The 20,381-nt window shown below is 41.5% G+C and overlaps 1 protein-coding gene across 1 annotated transcript in view; it reads left to right on the top strand.

Moving 5' to 3' along the window:
• Positions 1-19,939, top strand: part of LOC112259144 (disks large 1 tumor suppressor protein-like) — an 86,467-nt gene extending 66,528 nt beyond the window's left edge. Inside the window, exons 4-6 of the mRNA XM_042327858.1 lie at positions 12,551-12,699; positions 19,735-19,803; positions 19,898-19,939. Coding sequence (XP_042183792.1) covers positions 12,551-12,699; positions 19,735-19,803; positions 19,898-19,939 — 260 coding nt within the window. The remainder of the gene's footprint in view (positions 1-12,550; positions 12,700-19,734; positions 19,804-19,897) is intronic.
• Positions 19,940-20,381: the final 442 nt, after the last annotated feature.

The following is a 20,381-nucleotide window of genomic DNA, read 5'->3' as shown; positions in this document are numbered from 1 at the left end:
ATTTTATGACAGGTTATGTCAACTGTTTTGACATGATTCTGTCCGCGTTACACTGTGTTCTGATGCTCGGTGTTAAGTAAAGTGTTACCATATGTATTTTATAACATAAGGAAGTGAGATTTCATCATCAGAATGCGTTTTCATCTACTCTGGGCTGTGTGGGTAGACACCCTACAGGTCAGAATATTCACATGCTACACTCCTCTGAGACTAAAGCAAGTCTATGGACGTGTTTGACATGTGATTCCCCAAGGCGGTATTTTGTAGCCATCTCAGAAAGGCTATTATATCACCCTTGCTTTATCAGGCCTACCCCAGCAGGCTTGTGGTTGAGTTTCAAGCTCTTGAGTTTAGATTACATAGTACATGTATACTCCTGAAGTAGGGACTATCCTGATGGCCTCAGTTTGGGATTGTTTTCTGTCCCCGTTTTGTCCCCGTGTGCGAAAGCCAGGGAAGATGTCTCCCTGTGTGGATGCCAGTGGCCCTCCACCCCGGTGATATGTGACCACTTCAAGTGATATCCTGTTGAGCTGTCCTCACAGGCTCAAGTGTGCCCTTCAAGCGCGAGTGTGCTCTTAACCTCCCCCCCATCCCTCAGACAGCTCAGCACGCTGAGACAGAGAGGGACAGAGAGGAATGAGATCTGGTAGGGGCCCCCCATACCTCCTCTCCCATGCCAAAGAATGTCACTGCCAGTGCCTGCCGGTAGATTCACGTGTTGATTCAACTGTCTATGAAATTCGGGGACACCCATATGTATACACTGGGTGGGGATGTATGAGAGGAGGTTGTGGAGGGGATTGCTTGTCAGTGTGTCAGTGTGTCAGCGTGTCAGTGTGTCAGTGTGTCAGTGTGTCAGCGTTACACACATTCTGAGACGCATGGCTGCATTAGAAATCAGCTGCCAGAGTGTGTGTGCTGCCCAGGGTGCAATGTCATTGTCTATTGGAGTTGAACAGGCGGATTGTCGGAGGATTAGGCTTGCTGTTTGGTTGCAGGGGAATCTGGTGCTCCCACAGCACACTGCTTCAAGGGACCAGCAGCACTCAGAATGTCCATGGAGACCAGCAATGTTTGACTAAACTGTAAGTTACCCCTTGTGCTACTTTTAGTTTTAAACATTTTGATTGTTTGAATACAGTTCACTATTTTACAGTAAGTTGCATATACCGGTAGGCCAATTTGATATTTTATGATATGATAATATATCTGAATTTAAATGAATTACACTTAAAAGCAGCAAAACAGGGAAACACGTCACACAATTCTAATGCTGTGTTTACCCTGTTTTGTTGTCTCTGATTTGTGTGTTTTTTTTTTTTTAGGTTTTTGAACTGCTGCAACCAAATGTCCCTGCAGTAGGAGAATAAAGATAATCTAAATCTGTTCATGTTGCTGAATATGGTACCACTACAAGTATTACTAAATACGGTGCCGTGTCGTGTTGTTGGCTAGTAGAACATGTGAATATCACATTGAATCTTAAGATGGCTGTGACGAAGAGAATTCTGCATTTACTTGGCGCTTAATGAGCTTAGGGGATTTGCATACATTTTGGTTCAATGAAGTGCTAACCATGTGTATGTGCCTACTTGTAATCCATAAATTGAAAAAAAAGAGGCATTTGTGCCAATGGTTTGTTCCACAAATATGTAGTGACTTTCAAACTTGACAAAGTTTCTCAGCTAACTCAAAACAAAATACTAAAATACTCATTCTTAGCAGTGTATTAAGGACTTGCTCGAACAGTTGTCCGTGTTGGGGACTGAACCATTGTACTCCTAACGTCTTGTGATGAATGAAAATTGCTTGTGCTCATTAACCTCCATTTAAATGTAAATGTTGGTTTTGTCCGAGGTTACCTCTGGACTGCTGCAGCAGATAACTTGTCATGGGTTCAGTTTCTTTTGTAGAACATGCAGTAGCCATTCTTTTGAAAAGTCTACATTGTTAACTTTTCTTCGATTGCATTACAAGTAATAGTCCACCTGTTATTGTACATTTTTTAGCTTGTTGATATGAACTAATCAATTCTATGGGATGCTCCGTGGTGTTTGGAAATGCTTTGTATGATGCGTTGTTGGCCATGACTTCATGCTGTTTGTATATGTGTAGCTCACTGATCACTTCATTGTGATTTTTAGTCTACGATCTAGATGTGAAGGAGCCTCGAATAACCTTTTGGGGTTCAAAAGATTGGCACTATGGGGGAACCTTTTCAGATTCTTAGAGGAAAAGATTCTTAGAGGAACCCCTATGTAAATGTTCAAACTGGAACCTTTTTCTGATGGGAGGAGCTCACATTAACATATTGTAGCGGCAGCAGCCTATCAGAAGATTGGAGGCGTGACTTTCAGATCATTATTTTTGGCCATCCGTGAAAGTAAATGTCATTCCTGTTCATCATGTTTAGTTGGTACACTGCAAATATACATTTTCCTTGAATATTTATGCATATTACATCATCTAATATTATAGTAATAATATTAACATTTCTGATTACAGTAACTTTTCCAACATTGGGATTTGCATAGGTTTTGAGGAACTCATACATCTCTATAAGCCTCATAGAAGCTAATAAAAAAAATCTACGTTCACAAAAAACTTTTCGGAATTAAAACTGGAGGCTACAGTCATAATATAATGGGCTTGATGGTCAATGTTGTATTATTCAATATTGATATTAAAATAGTACTTGTATTTCATCTTCTTCTGAATCTGAGAGCGCAACAAATCCAACGGCAAAATAAATTCAAAGTGCTCTGCACGTGCCAGCAAAAAGGTTCCTCCAGGAACCCTTTGCTCCATTGAAACATCAAAGTTTCCTCGAAGAACTCTCAACTACCCAAATGTGAAAATATCCCCAGGGTTCCTCAGGTCACCCTTAATTCTAAGATTGTAGAACTAGGGGTATTCTGTCCACAAAACTGTTTATATACTATAATATACACTAAAAGTATGTGCTAAAAGTGTGTGGACATCCCTTAAAATTAGTGAATTCGGCTGAGTTCCAGTTACCCATCCCTGTTCTATTGGGATCAATTCCATTTCCATTTACCCGGTTTCATAACAATTTTCAATGAGGGTTAAATGCCCAACCGTTGTTCGAGTGAAGCACGTACCATTTTCAAGATTGGAGCCAATTCTATTTCAATTCATTCAATTCCAATTTTCCTCAATGCTTCTCTGAGAAAAAAAATGGACTTGGAATTTCAGTTACTTACTTTATGGCTCAGGTAATGTAGCAGGGTATGGCTAGTGGAGTCCAGATGTCTATGTTCTCTGGCAGAGGTAAATGTTTTGGTGGCTTCACAGTCACTTGGTTACATGAAATCTAATATTGTAGTGACCCTTGACGCTGATAAGTACATTTACTGACTCCTCCTCCAAGGGAGCATGCTTTCTTGGAGTCGTTGGTAGCTTGCAGGTCTCAGGACTGCAACATTAGGGTTCGATTCCACCCTTGGAAAGCTCACTCTCCCTCTTGTTTCATTACTATGACGTCAAGTGAAAGGACCGGCAGTTAAGAGGTGGCATCCCTGATAGTGAATGTTTGGGTGGCTTCACAGTCACATGGTTACATGAAACCTAATATTGTATCTTAAAAAGGAGGGAGTAGTGTCATGATCCTGGCACTGGTAAGCAAGTATACTGACTTCCCCAAGTGACTTACTTGGAGTAGTTGGTAGCATGCCGCGTCAGTTTCCTGACCGCAATGTCTATGGCTTGATTCCACCCTGGGACAGGTCCTCCTGTTTTTTAAAATTATTATTTGTAAAAAATATATATTTTTGTGTTTTATTGTCAAATACACCAGATGGGTGCAGTGAAATGTGTTGCTTTATAGAAGTGGCCACCAACCACTTTCACAGTCAAAATGCAAGCCAAGATTTACTGCTCAGATTTTTTTCAAACGTTTCTTAAAAAATGTAACATTGACCTAATAAAAACAGTTCTATAGGAATGAGGTTTGCGTAGTCGGCCTAATACATTATCACAGCATACTGGCTACATGCCAGGCCTGAAAATACAGCTCTTCTCAGACCAAACAGATCAGTTGGTGTAGCACTTGCAAGGCATAGTTGAGCATAAATTGAAATAATATGCAAATAATTTGCTTTTTTATACTGAACAAAATATATATATCTACGATTTTACTGAGTTACAGTTCATATAAGAAAATCTGTCAATTTTAAATAAATTCATTAGGACCTAATCTATGGATTTCACATGACTGGACAGGGGTGCAGCCATGGGTGAAGAGCCAGGCCCAGCCTATCAGAAATAGTTTTTTCCCCACAAAAGGGCTTTATTACAGACATAAATAGTCCTCAGTTTCATCAGCTGTCCGGGTGGCTCGTCTCAGACAATCCCACTGGTGAAGAAGTCAGATGTGGAAGTCTGGGTTCTGCAGTTGTGAGGTCTGCGGTTGTGAGGCTGGTTGGACGTACTGACAAATTCTCTAAAACCACATTGGAGGCGGCTTATGGTGGAGAAATTAACATTCAATCTTCTGGCAACAGCTCTGGTGGACATTGCTGCAGTCAGCCTTCCAATTGCATGCTCCCTAAAACTTGAGACATCTGTGGTATTGTTTTGTGTGACAAAACTGCTAATTTTAGTGGCCGTCTATTTTCCCCAGCACAAGGTGCACCTGTGTAATGATCATGTTGATTAATCGGCTACTTGATATGCCACACCAGTTAGGTGGATGGATTATCTTAGCGAAGGAGAAATGCTCACTCACAGGGATGTAAACAAATTTGTGCACAAATATGTTTGTGGATATGGAACATTTCTGGGATCTTTTATTTCAGCTCATGAAACATGGGACCAACACTTTACATGTTACATTTATATTTTTGTTCAGTATATTTTACTGGACTGATGGTACCTGCATCTGATGGTCATGGTACTTTCAAGACAACTAAGAACTCGGGGGACAAACCAAGTTAAAATCATGACGTCAGTGATCTTAAGGCCGGAAAGTCGGAGCTCTAGGAAGAAGCCCATGTTTCTGAGTTGGAATTCCGACTTGGATCGTTCACAACTATTTTTTCCCAGTCGGATCTAGTTTTTTTCATAGTTCCCAGTTGTCTTGAACACAGCATTAGTTTCAGCAGAGGGAGGAAGAGTACAGCAGAGGGTCTGCCTCTCACGCTCCCTCCTCTCGCCTTACTTTCCTCCAGTTTATGGGGGGTGATTCATGCCAGAATTAAGCCTCATGAAGCTACTGAAATCTCTCACCAAGACACCTAACGTCTTCCTAGCGCCATAAAATTCCTCAATTAATTTACATGGACTGTCAATGGAGACAAGTTTTTTTCAAAGGCATCAAACTGATGCCACGTTCACGACACGTACACGTCATGTCAGTTTGCTTGTAAGTTTATTGTGAAATATTTCACCATGAACACCTTAAATCTGTGTGCACGCGACACTTACGCGCCATGTGTTAGAGATCTCACCATGAACGAATTACGAACGTCTACATGTACATGATTTTGTACAGTGTTGACAGTGCTGAATATTTTTTTAGTTTGAAAGTCTCTCTCTGGCCATAATTTTTAAAGTTTTATGAAAACTTATGTAGGCTAGTATCAAACTTTGCTGGAAGCTGTAGGCACGGTGATTTGAGCTCTCCGATTGGCCAGCTCAGTAGGCACACTCGATTTAGCCACAGATCTCCAGGTCTGCCGTGTAGGTGGAGTTTGTCTCTAAAGACAAATGAAAAGGATAAAAATGGGAACACTTTGCCTACCTGGGCTTCTGAATGAAGTGCACCTACCGGCAACAGTGCAACACGAATACATTTAAGTGCAAACCTATATTGTTGGCTTTTCTACAGAAATGTTTGGTGAATGACTAGGAATGCATTGAAGATTGCAATTGATGGTGCCCCCAGAGAAAATGTATGCTGAATGCCTTGCTCAAGGGCACATTGACAGATGTTTCACCTTGTCGGCTCAGATGTTTGAACCAGTGACTTTTCGGTTACTATCCCAACTCTCTAACCACTAGGCTACCTGCTGCCCATTTGATGGTGAAAGGGTTATTTGTGACTCAGTCGTCTTGAGGTCTTATTATTTTTTGATAAAAAATAAAAAACTTTTTTGTAATTAATTAATTAATATTTTCTCCCATATGTGACAAAATGAAGCAGAAAATGCATCCAGTGTCCTGACATCTGATCGTACTGTGCCAAAGAAAGAGGACACTTCATGCATGGCTGCATGCCAGCCTACTGTCTCTGAGCAGTGCCAAAGCTGTTCTATTTCAAGGATCCGCCACTCAAGTGAATCCTGCAATAGCCTTCTGGCAAAGTGAGTGTCTTAAGCTGAAGCTGCTATAACAACAAAGATACACATACGTGCAAGACGTCAACCTCTCCTCTTGGATTAAATTACACACAAGACCGGAGGGGAATTACTTCAAGTTGTGTTGTATGTAGATAAACATGGTGTTTGCCAATCAGTGTTAAACTAGAGTGTTTTGTATCAAACTTTTTCAAAGTAGGACATTTGGGGTTTGAATGAGGTATCCTCCTTGGTGGAATTTGTTCAAAAAGATTAGGGTTAAATTGAATAGCTTTACTTCTCTGTATTGCAGTGAATGTCACCTCTTGGCTGTGGATACCTAGTCTGGTTACCATTCTCTTGAGCTAACATTCCACTGCTAGCCAATTCATGCCATTGCCAAAGAGACGGGCCTTTTTGCCATAGTCTGTCGGCATTAGAACATTGTGGCCCCTTCCGCATGTGGGGAAACGACCTGTGGTTACCTAGGTTACCTCATTGGCTCACAGCAAAAGCATGACCTTTTTCAAATACATTTTTCTTGTCTGCTTGTTTTAGTCAATTAAAAACTATATTTAAGAAAAGTTCAACATGTCTAAAAATTTTATTTCAACATTACCTGCTCCTGAGTGCTCTCACTATTTAGAAAAACAGAATATTGTAGGGCTTTCCGACCGGTACATTAAGCTTGCTAAGACCAGCAACGCAAACAAACGCCCATTGAACATCTCATTCCAAAATCATGGGCATTAATATGGAGTTGGTCCCCCTTTGCTGCTATAACAGCCTCCACTCTTCTGGGAAGGCTGTCCACAAGATGTTGGAACATTGCTGTGGGGACTTGCTTCCATTCAGCCACAAGAGCATTAGTTAGGTTGGGCAATTAGGCCTGGCTCGCATTTGGTGTTCTAATATATCCCAAAGGTGTTCAATGGGGTTGAGGTCAGGGCTCTGTGCAAGCCAGGCAAGTTCTTCCACACCAATCTCGACAAACCATTTCCGTATGGACTTTGCTTTGTGCAGAGGTGCATTGTCATGCTGAAACAGGAAAGGGTCTTCCCCAAACTGTTGCCACAAAGTTGTAAGCATAGAATTGTCTAGAATGTCATTGTATGCTGTAGCATTAAGATTTCCCTTCACTGGAACTAAGAGGCCTAGCCCGAACCATGAAAAACAGCCCCAGACCAATATTCATCCTCCACCAAACTTTACAGTTGGCACAAGCATTGTCCTGTCATCTGGGGCAGGTAGCTTTCTCCTGGCTTCTGCCAAACCCAGATTCGTCCGCCGGACTGCCAGATGGTGACGTGTGATTCATCACTCCAGAGAACTCATTTCCACTGCTCCAGAGTCCAATGGCGGCGAGCTTTATATCACTCCAGTCAGCGCTTGGCATTATGCATGGTGATTTTAGGCTTCTGTGTGGCTACACAGTCATGGAAACCCATTTCATGAATCTCCCAACAAACAGTTATTGTGCTGACGTTGCTTTCAGGGGCAGTTTAGAACTCCGCAGTGAGTGTTGCAACTGAGGACAGACAATTTTTAAGCTCTACGTGCTTCAGCACTCGGCCATCCCGTTCTGTGAGTTTGTGTGGCCAACCACTTCGCGACTGAGCCGTTGTTGCTACCAGACATTTCCACTTCACAATAACAGCACTTACAGTTGACTGGGGCAGCTCTACCGGAGCAGAATTTTGATATATGACGTGTTGGAAAAGTGGCATCCTATGACAGTGCCACATTGAAAGTCACTGAGCTCTTCAGTAAGGCAATTCTATTGCCAGTGTTTGTCTATAGAGATTGCATGGCTGTGTGCTCGATTTTATACACCTGTCAGCAACTGGTGTGGCTGAAATAGCCAAATCCACTAATTTGAAGGGGTGTCCACATACTTTTGTACATACAGTACCAGTCAAAGGTTAGGACACAGCTACCCATTCAAGGGTTTTTCTACATTGTAGAATAATAGTGAAGACAAACTATAAAATAACACATATGGAATCATGTAGTAACCCAAAAAGTGTTAAACAAATCAAAATACACTACCATTCAAAGGTTTGGGGTCACTTAGAAATGTCCTTGTTTTTGAAATAAAGGCTAATTATTTTGTCCATTAAATATACACGGTAGTGTATATATTAGATTCTTCAAAGTAACCACCCTTTGCCATGACAGCTTTGCACACTCTTGGCATTCTCTCAAACAGCTTCACCTGGAATGCTTTTCCAACAGTCTTGAAGGAGTTCCCACATATGCTGAGCACATGTTGGCTGCTTTTCCTTCACTCTGCAGTCCAACTCATCCCAAACCAAACCATCTCAATTGGGTTGAGGTCAGGTGATTGTGGATGCCAGGTCATCTGATGCAGCACTCCATCACTCTCCTTCTTGGTCAAATAGCTCTTACACAGCCTGGAGGTGTGTTGGGTCATTATCTTGTTGAAAAACAAAAGGATAATCCCATTAAGCGCAAACCAGATGAGATGGTGTATTGCTGCAGAATGCTGTGGTAGCCATACTGGTTAAGTGTGTCTTGAATTCTAAATAAATCACTGACAGTATCACTAGTAAACCACTATCACATCTCCTCTTCTTCTTGCTTCACGGTGGGAACCACACGAGGAGATCATCAATTCACCTACTCTGTGTCTCACAAAGACACGACGGTTGGAACCAAAAATCTCAAAGGACAGATTTCTACCGGTCTAATTTCCATTGCACGTGTTTCTTGGCCCAAGCAAGTATTTTCTTTTAATTGGTGTCATTTGGGCTGCAATCTGAGGCACAGTTGACTCTAATTAATTTATCCACTGCAGCAGAGGTAACTCTGGGTTTTTCTTTCCTTTGGCGGTCCTCATGAGAGCCAGGTTCGTCATAGTGCGTGATGGTTTTTGCGACTGCGCTTGAATAAACATTCAAAGTTCTTGAAATGTTCCTCCTTGACTGACCTTCATGTCTTAAAGTAATGATGGACTGTCATTTCTCGTTGCTTATTTGAGCTGTTCTTGCCATAATATGGACTTGGTCTTTTACCAAATAGGACTGTCTTCTGTGTACCACCTCTACCTTGTCAAAACACAACTGATTGGCTCAAATGCATTAAGAAGGAAATAAATTCCCCAAATTCCCCTTTTAACAAGGCATACCTGTTTAATTTTTTGTCTACTATATAGTTTTATATCTTCACTATTATTCTAAAATGTAGAAAATATTACAAATAAAAAAATCCATGAATGTGTAGGTGTGTCCAAACTTTTGACTGTAACTGTATAGTGTAGCTTTGTGTTGTCTACTTGGACACCGGGTCCCCACATTTCCCACTCTCCCAAGCTGAATAGCCTGAAGCCACAGGGTTCTTTTCGCAGGCTCTATTTGCCTATGTGGGACCGTAGGTCAGGATTTTTGTCATGACAAAGTTGCTTATCTTACAATGGGGATCAATAGGAGAGAATGTTTTTGTTTTCCCCAATTTCTGGATGTGGTCGAGGGGGTTTCCTTCTTATGACATGAATACTGACTCGGAGTATCTTCAAATATGAACATTCTATCATTAATGAGCTCTAGGAGAACAGAGGATTTGATCCTGATTCGATAACCCTCACAGATATCCTTCAATCACAAGGATTATGCAAATATTGGAACACTCACTTTTTTCTCCCCTCTTAAATCGTTGGTTTTCGATTGCTGAACAACGATTTTTTTTTGTTAGTCGAGATGAAACCAATCTGTCGAAAGTTGATAGCTCACAACTAAATTCTTAAACTAAATACATACCCCAATTCCAACCACAAAACTTCATAGCTTTGATTTTAAGCTTCAAAATACAACTTGCCTAGTTAACAGCTAAATGTTTGTTTTTTACTTTGTTATAATTGTAATTCTACTTTCAAGGCTCCACACGAAATATGAATGTTATTTTCCACAACCAATGAGCAACTCCGCCCGTGAATCCAGCTGCTTGTTGAAAGTTGAGATTGCCTAAAGGCCAGTCTCTTTGACAAGGAGGGGATTTTGGGCTAAAGACCCACTTCAAAGGCAATGTTTTATGCAAGTGAGTAAGTAGCCTTCTCTGTCTAGGTATGTACAGATTGAAAGTCTGTTCAATGCCTATTGCCTACAATGCAATGCACAGTTAATACGTTATGCAAAACTGGTTCATCAAGTATTTTGGCGTAACACTTTATAATAACTTCATTTAAGACATGAATGATTTGCTGAACATTTTGTAAATCATTATTACTACATTTTGGTAACCATATAATTGGAAAGTTAGTTAGCATAATGAATAATGAAATGATAAAATAATTAAATAAATTAGTTTCGTAACTGCATTTTCACCGTATAATTGAGACTTAATGAAAAACGGCTTTGACCAAGCTTCTTCAGCGCACACCAGACTGCTGGTGGCACCAGCTGTTCAAATGGGTCTAGCTTGGACTCCTTGTCAAAGATACAAGTAAAACTAAATGCATGCTCTTCAACCGATCGCTACCTGCACCTACCCGCCTGTCCAACATCACTACTCTGGACGGCTCTGACTTAGAATACGTGGACAACCACAAATACTTAGGTGTCTGGTTAGACTGTAAACTCTCCTTCCAGACCCATATCAAACATCTCCAATCCAAAGTTAAATCTAGAATTGGCTTCCTATTTCGCAACAAAGCATCCTTCACTCATGCTGCCAAACATACCCTTGTAAAACTGACCATCCTACCAATCCTCGACTTTGGCGATGTCATTTACAAAATAGCCTCCAATACCCTACTCAACAAATTGGATGCAGTCTATCACAGTGCAATCCGTTTTGTCACCAAAGCCCCATATACTACCCACCATTGCGACCTGTACGCTCTCGTTGGCTGGCCCTCGCTTCATACTCGTCGCCAAACCCACTAGCTCCATGTCATCTACAAGACCCTGCTAGGTAAAGTCCCCCTTATCTCAGCTCGCTGGTCACCATAGCATCTCCCACCTGTAGCACACGCTCCAGCAGGTATATCTCTCTAGTCACCCCCAAAACCAATTCTTTCTTTGGCCGCCTCTCCTTCCAGTTCTCTGCTGCCAATGACTGGAACGAACTACAAAAATCTCTGAAACTGGAAACACTTATCTCCCTCACTAGCTTTAAGCACCAACTGTCAGAGCAGCTCACAGATTACTGCACCTGTACATAGCCCACCTATAATTTAGCCCAAACAACTACCTCTTTCCCAACTGTATTTAATTTTTATTTATTTATTTATTTTGCTCCTTTGCACCCCATTATTTTTATTTCTACTTTGCACATTCTTCCATTGCAAAACTACCATTCCAGTGTTTTACTTGCTATATTGTATTTACTTTGCCACCATGGCCTTTTTTGCCTTTACCTCCCTTCTCACCTCATTTGCTCACATTGTATATAGACTTGTTTATACTGTATTATTGACTGTATGTTTGTTTTACTCCATGTGTAACTCTGTGTCGTTGTATCTGTCGAACTGCTTTGCTTTATCTTGGCCAGGTCGCAATTGTAAATGAGAACTTGTTCTCAACTTGCCTACCTGGTTAAATAAAGGTAAAATAAAAATAAATAAAAAATAAATATTGTCAACTGCTCGATCAAGAAGCATCTAGTACCTAGCATCTATCAGCTGCCAGTCTTCACTAAGGCTAAGGACTGGGAGCAGAGCTGAACATCTATTTAGTGCTTACAGCTATTTGCTATTTGTTTGTTTGTGGTTTCTTTACCTTGAGAACCTGCCTAGCACTGATACAACCCTATAGAATAATGGTGTTTGTACTTTATAACTCAGTTTCGTAGCATTCAGTGAGAGTGAATTCCCGACATAATGCAATGCAAATATCCAGAGCAAGTTAACTGCATTGTACTACTACAGAGTTTGGAATTACTCAGCTTCTTTCCCTTAAAATGTTTCCCCAGATATACCTGACAAGGGCATTTGGCGATATGTCAATGATGTTCTCCTGCTATGGCATCTAATATCAGTACCAGTGATTTAATTTCACAAATTGCCCCCGTTTATTTTGACCAATAAGGCTGTGATCGTCGGGTTTAATCCAAGACCCCCATTTGCATGTACATCTGAAACGCAGCGTGTTGACCTGCAGTAAATGAACGTCTGCTGATTTACACCGGAATTAGCGAAAGGCATGTCGTGTGGCTGTTTTCATCCATATTTCCTCTCAAGAGACATTTCTAAGTATTGTATATGATCAAATGTGTATCCGTCATGTGTTTCACAGATATCCAGGAGATCTATGAGGTGACGCTATTGAACACCCAAAAGAGCAGCGAGCAGAAGCTGGAAGAGATCAACCACATGGCTGACAAGTGGGAGCAAACAGGCACAGGCTTCCCCACCACGGTGCTACAACATTCCTGCCCAACAGAGGTGAGCCTGATGGGACCTCAGAGTAGTGGGCATAGAAATATCATGAATCCTGCCAGTCCACCCAATAAGGAATAATTGACTTTGAATAGGAAGGCTGTTTCTTCTCCTTGTAGTTCTGTGGCAGTGGTCCTATTTTACCAAAGAGGAAGCTAGTTGACTTTAAAAAAACACTATGATATAATATCACAATAAGATACGTTTTTCTGTGTCATAGTTTAAGCAGTAGCGGTGTGTGGGTAAATTCACTTGAGAAGCCAAGCCAGGGGGAAAAAAAGCCACATTACAACTTATGTGTTGTGATGTTTGTTCTGTAACCTGTTAGTTCATATGCCACTGGGATATACTGTATAGGCCTCAGGCCGAGACTAGAAGAAGACAACAATCACACAGTGGCATAATGTTTGTTTCATCATAAAACCGGAGAGCAACATCTGTCCAGTGAAGTCCACAAAGCATATTGCATGTAACAAACAGTTACATGACCTAGATCAGTGGTTCCCACTGATAGTACCCCTTCAAAACATTCAACCTCCAGCTGTGTACCCCCTCCAGCAACAGGGTCAGTGCACTCTCAAATGTTGATTTGTTGCCATCATTGTAAGCCTGCCATACACACACTATACGATACATTTATTCAACATAAGAATGAATGAGTGTGAGTTTGTCACAACCCGGCTCGTGGGAAGTGACAAAGAGCTCTTATAGGACCAGGCACAAATAATAATAATCAATAATTTTGCTCTTTATTTAACCATCTTACATATAAAACCTTATTTGTTTATCAAAAATTGTGAATAACTCGTCTAGTCAACGTAAGCTTAATATGATGTGGTTGTCCATGGTACTGATTTCTGTGTGTGTAAGTCAAAAAAGCCATTGCCATCCTCATCTCTTTCATGTTGCTGAAACAGTCTATGACTCTGTCATACAGTACACGCTTTTAGTTTTAGTTGTGCTAGGCTACCTGGCTAAAATACTCGCTAGCCTAACTTCCATAGGCAACGATGAGACAGCTAGTTAACATTAGCCTACTCAGTGGCGATTTTAGCATGTAAGTCTTGGTGGGGCAAAAAAAAAAGTGTGATGCATGCCAGCAAAGCCACTACACAACACAATACATTACTTGCACTATCACAGTGACAAATGGAGCCCTCAGTTAGCGCCTAAATAAAGCTGTCCCAACATCTTACCACTGCTACACCTGGCTATCAGCAGAGCCTTGTCTGGCAAATGTATTTATATAGCCCTTCGTACATCAGCTTATATCTCAAAGTGCTGTACAGAAACCCAGCCTAAAACCCCAAACAGCAAGCAATGCAGGTGTAGAAGCACGGTGGCTAGGAAAAACTCCCTAGAAAGGCCAAAACCTAGGAAGAAACCTAGAGAGGAACCAGGCTATGTGGGGTGGCCAGTCCTCTTCTGGCTGTGCCGGGTGGAGATTATAACAGTACATGGCCAAGATGTTCAAAGGTTCATAGATGACCAGCAGGGTCAAATAATAATAATCACAGTGGTTGTAGAGGGTGCAACAGGTCAGCACCTCAGGAGTAAATATCAGTTGGCTTTTCATCGCCGATCATTCAGAGTTAGAGACAGCAGGTGCGGTAGAGAGTGAGTCGAAAACAGCAGGTCTGGGACAAGGGAGCACGTCCGGTGAACAGGTCAGGGTTCCATAGCTGCAGGCAGCAACACAACCAGGTGGACTGGGGACAACAAGGAGTCATCAGGCCAGGTAGTCCTGAGGCATGGTCCTAGGTTTCAGGTCCTCAGAGAAAAGAGAGGGAGAAGAAGAGAGAGAATTAGAGGGAGCATACTTAATTCACACAGGACACTGGATAAGACAGGATAAATACTCCAGATATAACAGACTGACCATAGCCCCCCGACACAAACTATTGCAGCATTATTACTGGAGGCTGAGACAGGAGGGGTCGAGACACTGTGGCCCCGTCCCACTATACCCCCAGACAGGGCCAACCAGGCAGATATGACCCCAGCACAACTACAACTTTGGAAGTATGCTTTGGAAGACCCATTTGCGACCAAGCTTTAACTTCCTGACTGATGTCTTGCGATGTTGTTTCAATATATCCACATAATTTTCCTCCTCATGATGCCATCTATTTTGTGGAGTACACCAGTCCCTCCTTCAGCAAAGCACCCCCACAACATGATGCTGGTGTTCTTTGGCGTGCAAATCTCCCCCTTTTTCCTCCAAACATAAAGATCGTCATTATGGCCAAACAGTTCTATCTTTGTTTCATCAGACCAGAGGACATTTCTCAAAAGTACAATCTTTGTCCCCATGTGCAGTAGTCTGGCTTTTTTATGGTTGTTTTGGAGAAGTGGCTTCTTCTTTGCGGAGCGGCCTTTCAGGTTATGTCGATATAGGACTCGTTTTACTGTGGATATAGATACTTTTGTACCTTTTTCCTCCAGCATCTTCACAAGATCCTTTGCTGTTGTTCTGGGATTGATTTTCACTTTTCGCACCCAAGTACATTAATCTCTAGGAGACAGAATGCGTCTCCTTCCTGAGTGGTATGACGGCTGCGTGGTCCCATGGTGTGTTTATACTTGCGTACTATTGTTTGTACAGATGAGCCTGGCACCTTCAGGCGTTTGGAAATTGCTCCCAAGGATGAACCAGACTTGTGGAGGTCTACAATTTTTTTCTGAGGTCTTAGCTGATTCCTTTTGATTTTCACATGATGTCAAGCAAAGAGGCAGTGAGTTTGAAGGTAGGCTTTGAAATACATCCACAGGTACACCTCCAATTGACTCAGATGATGTCAATTAGCCTATCAGAAGCTTCTAAAGCCATGACATAATTTTCTGGAATTTTCCAAGCTGTTTAAAGGCACAGTCAACTTAGTGTATGTAAACCTCTGACCCACTGGAATTGCAAACAATTGTTGGAAAAATGACTTGTGTCATGCACAAAGTAGACGCTCTAACCAACTTGCCAAAACTGTAGTTTGTTAACAATAAATGTGTGGAGTGGTTGAAAAACAAGTTTTAATGACTCCAACCTAATTGTATGTAAACTTCCGACTTCAACTGTATGTTTGATCTGAAACCAATATACTGTTCAAAAGCCCTTGGTGTTAAAGGAGTGTGGATGTGTCAGTTTAGTAGATGCATGGGGCTAAATGAAGGGATTGAACTCTGAGATGGATCCACCTGTTCTATTACCATGTAGGCTATGGGAGCAGTTCTTTTCCACTGTTATCAACCAGGCAGTTGGAGCCCTGATTGGCTGAAAGCCGTGGTATATCAGACTGTATACCGGGGGTATGACTTACTTCTTTAATGTTCTAATTACGTTGGTAACTAGTTTATAATAGGAATAAGGCACCTCAGGGGTTTATGGTATATGGCCAATATGCCACGGCTAAGGGCTGTATCCAGGTACTCCTTGTTGCATCGTGCTTAACCTCGAGTGACACCCCATCCTGTGAACTGGACCGTTGTCATCATCTGACACTAATTAGCATAATGCAACGGACATAAATATTCCTAGTCATGAAAATCACAAATGAAATATATTGAGACACAGCTTAGCCTTTTGTTAATCACCCTGTTATCTCAGATTTTCAAAATATGCAGAAAAGCAATCAAATTAAATTGTTTACCTTTGATGAGCTTCGGATTTTCACTCACGAGACTCCCAGTTAGATAGCAAATGTTCCCTTTTTCCAAAAATATTATTTTTGTAGGCAAAATAGCTCCGTTTGTTCTTCACGTTTGGCTGAGAAATCGCCCGGATATTGCAGTCACGAAAACGGCGAAAAATATTCCAAATTAGCTCTATAATATCGACAGAAACATGGCAAATGTTGTTTATAATCAATCCTCAAGGTGTTTTTCAAATATCTATTCGATAATATATCCATCGGGACAATTCGTTTTTCAGTAGGACCGATTGGAGTAATGGCTACCTCTGTATTTTACCGAGAGTCACTCTGGGAGCCATCAGGTGACCACTTGCGCAATGTAGCCGCTTACGGGTATTCTTCAACATAAATGCGTAAAACTACGTCACAATGCTGTAGACACCTTCGGGAATACGGAGAAAGAGTAATCTGGTTGATAGCCCATTCACTGCTCAATAGGGACGCATTGGAACGCAGCGCTTTCAAAACATGAGGCACTTCCGGATTGGATTTTTCTCAGGCTTTCGCCTGCAACAGTTTTACTCACAAACAATATTTTGTTTTGGAAACTTTAGAGTGTTTTCTATCCTAAGCTGTCAATTATATGCATATTCTAGCATCTTGTCCTGACAAAATATCCCGTTTAGTACGGGAACGTTTTTTTTCTACAAAAATGAAAATACTGCCCCCTAGTCACAACAGAGCAGCCCGCAGCTGTATTGTTTTGGCCTTATTTCACACCTCATCGGGCCTTATTGCTTAATTCTACAACGGGATCCCTACGTAGAAAGTGACACAAAACAGGTTGTGGCCTCTGCAAGCTTTCTGTCCACTGGCCAATACTGTCTTTTCTGCATTGAGTTGGTTTACTGAAGTTTCTCCTGTGTCCAGATCTAGAATCAGCTTTCCCTCCCCCAATCCTAACCTTAACCATGGGAAAATTGCTAAATTGATCTCAGATCAGCATCTAGGGGAAGCTTCACCCTACACCTTATACCTAACATCCTAGTTACATTTGTGAAGAAAGAGCCTGAAAAGTCTGGCTACGTTATGTCCCATGTCTTCACTCCGTCTTCTCATTTGGGTCAGAAATCTCACAACAATAATGTGATGTCCGTGTTGTTATTTTGTTCCGTGTTCCGAAACACATGGCAAGTATATTAAGCCATGCTAAATAAATTGAAGGCGTATCAAAATTCGTGGTAGTGTTTTTGATGCAATCTGGTACAGTGTTTTTGATCCCACTATTTGTTATTTTGTTACACAAGATGCAGTCTTTTTTAAATCTTTTGCTTGAATTCATTTGAAGTGAGCACAGTTTCCTTGGACACATTTTAAATGCAAGAATGAGAGCATAGATGGTGAGTGAACAGAGTGAGACTGATTGGAGTGGGGATTTAGGGTTGGTATAAGACTTACAGTGCCTTGCGAAAGTATTCACCCCCCTTGGAGTTTTTTCTATTTTGTTGCATTACAACCTGCCATTTTTATTTGGTTTCATGTAATGGACATACACAAAATAGTCCAAATTGGTGAAGTGAAATCAAAAAAATTACTTGTTTCAAAAAATTCCAAAACATTCAAAACGTAAAAGTGTAAAAGTGGTGCGTGCATATGTAGTCACCCCCTTTACTATGAAGCCCCTAAATAAGATCAGGTGCAACCAATTACCTTCAGAAGTCACACAATTAGTTTAATAAAGTCCACATGTGTGCAACCTAAGTGTCACATGATCTCAGTATATCTACACCTGTTCTGAAAGGCCCCAGAGTCTGCCACACCACTAAGCAAGGTGCACCACCAAGAAAGCGGCACTGTGAAAACCAAGGAGCTTTCCAAACAGGTCAAGGACAAAGTTGTGGAGAAGTACCGGTCAGGGTTGGGCAATAAAAAAATATCTGAAACTTTGAACATCCCACGGAGCACCATTAAATCTATTATAAGAAATTGTTAAGAATATGGCACCACAACAAACCTGCCAAGAGAGGGCCGCTCACCAAAACTCACGGAACAGGCAAGGAGGGCATTAATCAGAGAGGCAACAAAGAAACCAAAGATAACCCTGAAAGAGCTGCAAAGCTCCACAGTGGAGATTGGAGTATCTGTCCATAGGACCACTTTAAGCCGTACACTCCACAGAGCTGGGCTTTACGGAAGAGTGGCCAGAAAAAAGTAAGCAAACATGTTTGGTGTTCACCAAAAGGCATGTGGGAGACTCCCCAAACATATGGAAGATGGTACTCTGGTCAGATGAGACTAAAATTGAGCTTTTTGGCCATCAGGGAAAACGCTATGTCTGGCACAAACCCAACACCTCTCATCACCCCGAGAACACTATCACCACAGTGAAGCATGGTGGTGGCAGCATCATGCTGTGGGAATGTTTTTCATAGGCAGGGACTGGGAAACTGGTCAGAATTGAAAGAATGATGGATGGCGCTAAATACAGGGAAATCTGTTTCAGTCTTCCAGAGATTTGAGACTGGGATGGAGGTTCACCTTCCAGCAGGACAATAACCTTAAGCATACTCCTAAAGCAGCACTTGAGTGGTTTAAGGGGAAACATTTAAATGTCTTGGAATGGCCTAGTGAAAGCCCAGACCTCAATCCAATTGAGAATCTGTGGTATCACTTAAAGATTGCTGTACACCAGCGGAACCCATCCAACTTGATGGAGCTGGAGCAATTTTGCCTTGAAGAATGGGCAAAAATCCCATGTGGCAAGCTTATAGAGACATACCCGACTTGCAGCTGTAATTGCTGCAAAATGTGGCTCTACAAGGTATTTTTGGGGGGTGAATAGTTATGCACACTCAAGTTCAGTTTTTTTTTTGGTCTTATTTCTTGTTTGTTTCACAATAAAAATTATTTAGCATCTTCAATGTGGTAGGCATGCTTTGTAAATCAAATGATACCTAAACCCCCAAAATCCATTTTAATTCCAGTGTGTAAGGCAACAAAGTAGGAAAAATGCCATGAGGGGTGAATACTTTTGCAAGCCACTGTATCTCTGTGTCCACTGTGCAAGCGCTGTGTGTGTGTGCATATGCGTGCATCTGTGTTTGTGTGCCAGGTTTAAGCATTTATTTGTCTTTGTCTTGGACATGTACACAAGAATACATGGGGTACTTATTAAAGAATAACCTTGGCCAAAAGTCAAACAAATAGTGAGGTACTGCTCAGCTTCAAGGTTTAATGGCCAAATGTCTGTATTGTGGAGATGGTATTTTATACCCTGATTTAGTATTATGACAATTATTTTGGCACTCACGGGTCAAAGAAACAGTGTAACTTCAGGAAATAGTTTGTTTTTGAATGAAGCCTATTCTATTAACATAATACAATGATACTTAATGTGTGTGTGTGTGTGTGTCCTCAGATGAGGGAGCGGAGCAGCTCAGAGCCCAGTAGGAAGGTGCAGACCGAGATCAGTGTAAAAGTCTCTGAAGTGAGTACCATGTGGAAGCCCCACTCTACCTACTGTAGTCTGTGTGTGTGTGTGTATTTAGAGCATCACATTGTCCATCTCATCTGCACCACAGATGCACCTCACTAGGATGACTCAAGTCAATCCGCCTGCTTAGAAGCGTAATTCTGTGGTAATTTGATGCTTAAGATGATTGAAGTGCCAGAACTTGACAATTGTTTGAGAAAGTATACCTCGATGCTGGAGGATGGAACTACCAGTAAAATAAGTCACAGAAGATACTGGGCCATATACAGTATGCTCTATTTAGTTATGTGGTACTACGCTACTGGCCTCTTTTTGTTAAAGTGAAGATGTTCCTTGTTGTGTGATGGCTGGTGCATGCAAGCTTGTGCAGTTGTTTTGGTATGAGCTGGCGATGCAAGAGTGATTCAGAATCTAATCACCCATCTCTCAGGTCAACAGCAAAGGTTAAACACACACGTGTAAAAAATAAAATGGCCGGTCAACAGCAATGTTTTGGAAACCTACAGGGCTCGACATCGGCGGCTTCCAAACTACGGGGCCAGAGGGGTTATTTACAGCATAAGAGATTACAC

Source organism: Oncorhynchus tshawytscha, linkage group LG09 (genome assembly GCF_018296145.1).
Source record: "Oncorhynchus tshawytscha isolate Ot180627B linkage group LG09, Otsh_v2.0, whole genome shotgun sequence".
Classification (NCBI taxonomy): Eukaryota; Metazoa; Chordata; class Actinopteri; order Salmoniformes; family Salmonidae; genus Oncorhynchus; species Oncorhynchus tshawytscha.
Note: the sequence above shows the minus strand (reverse complement) of the source record. Positions and strands in the feature narration are given on the sequence as shown.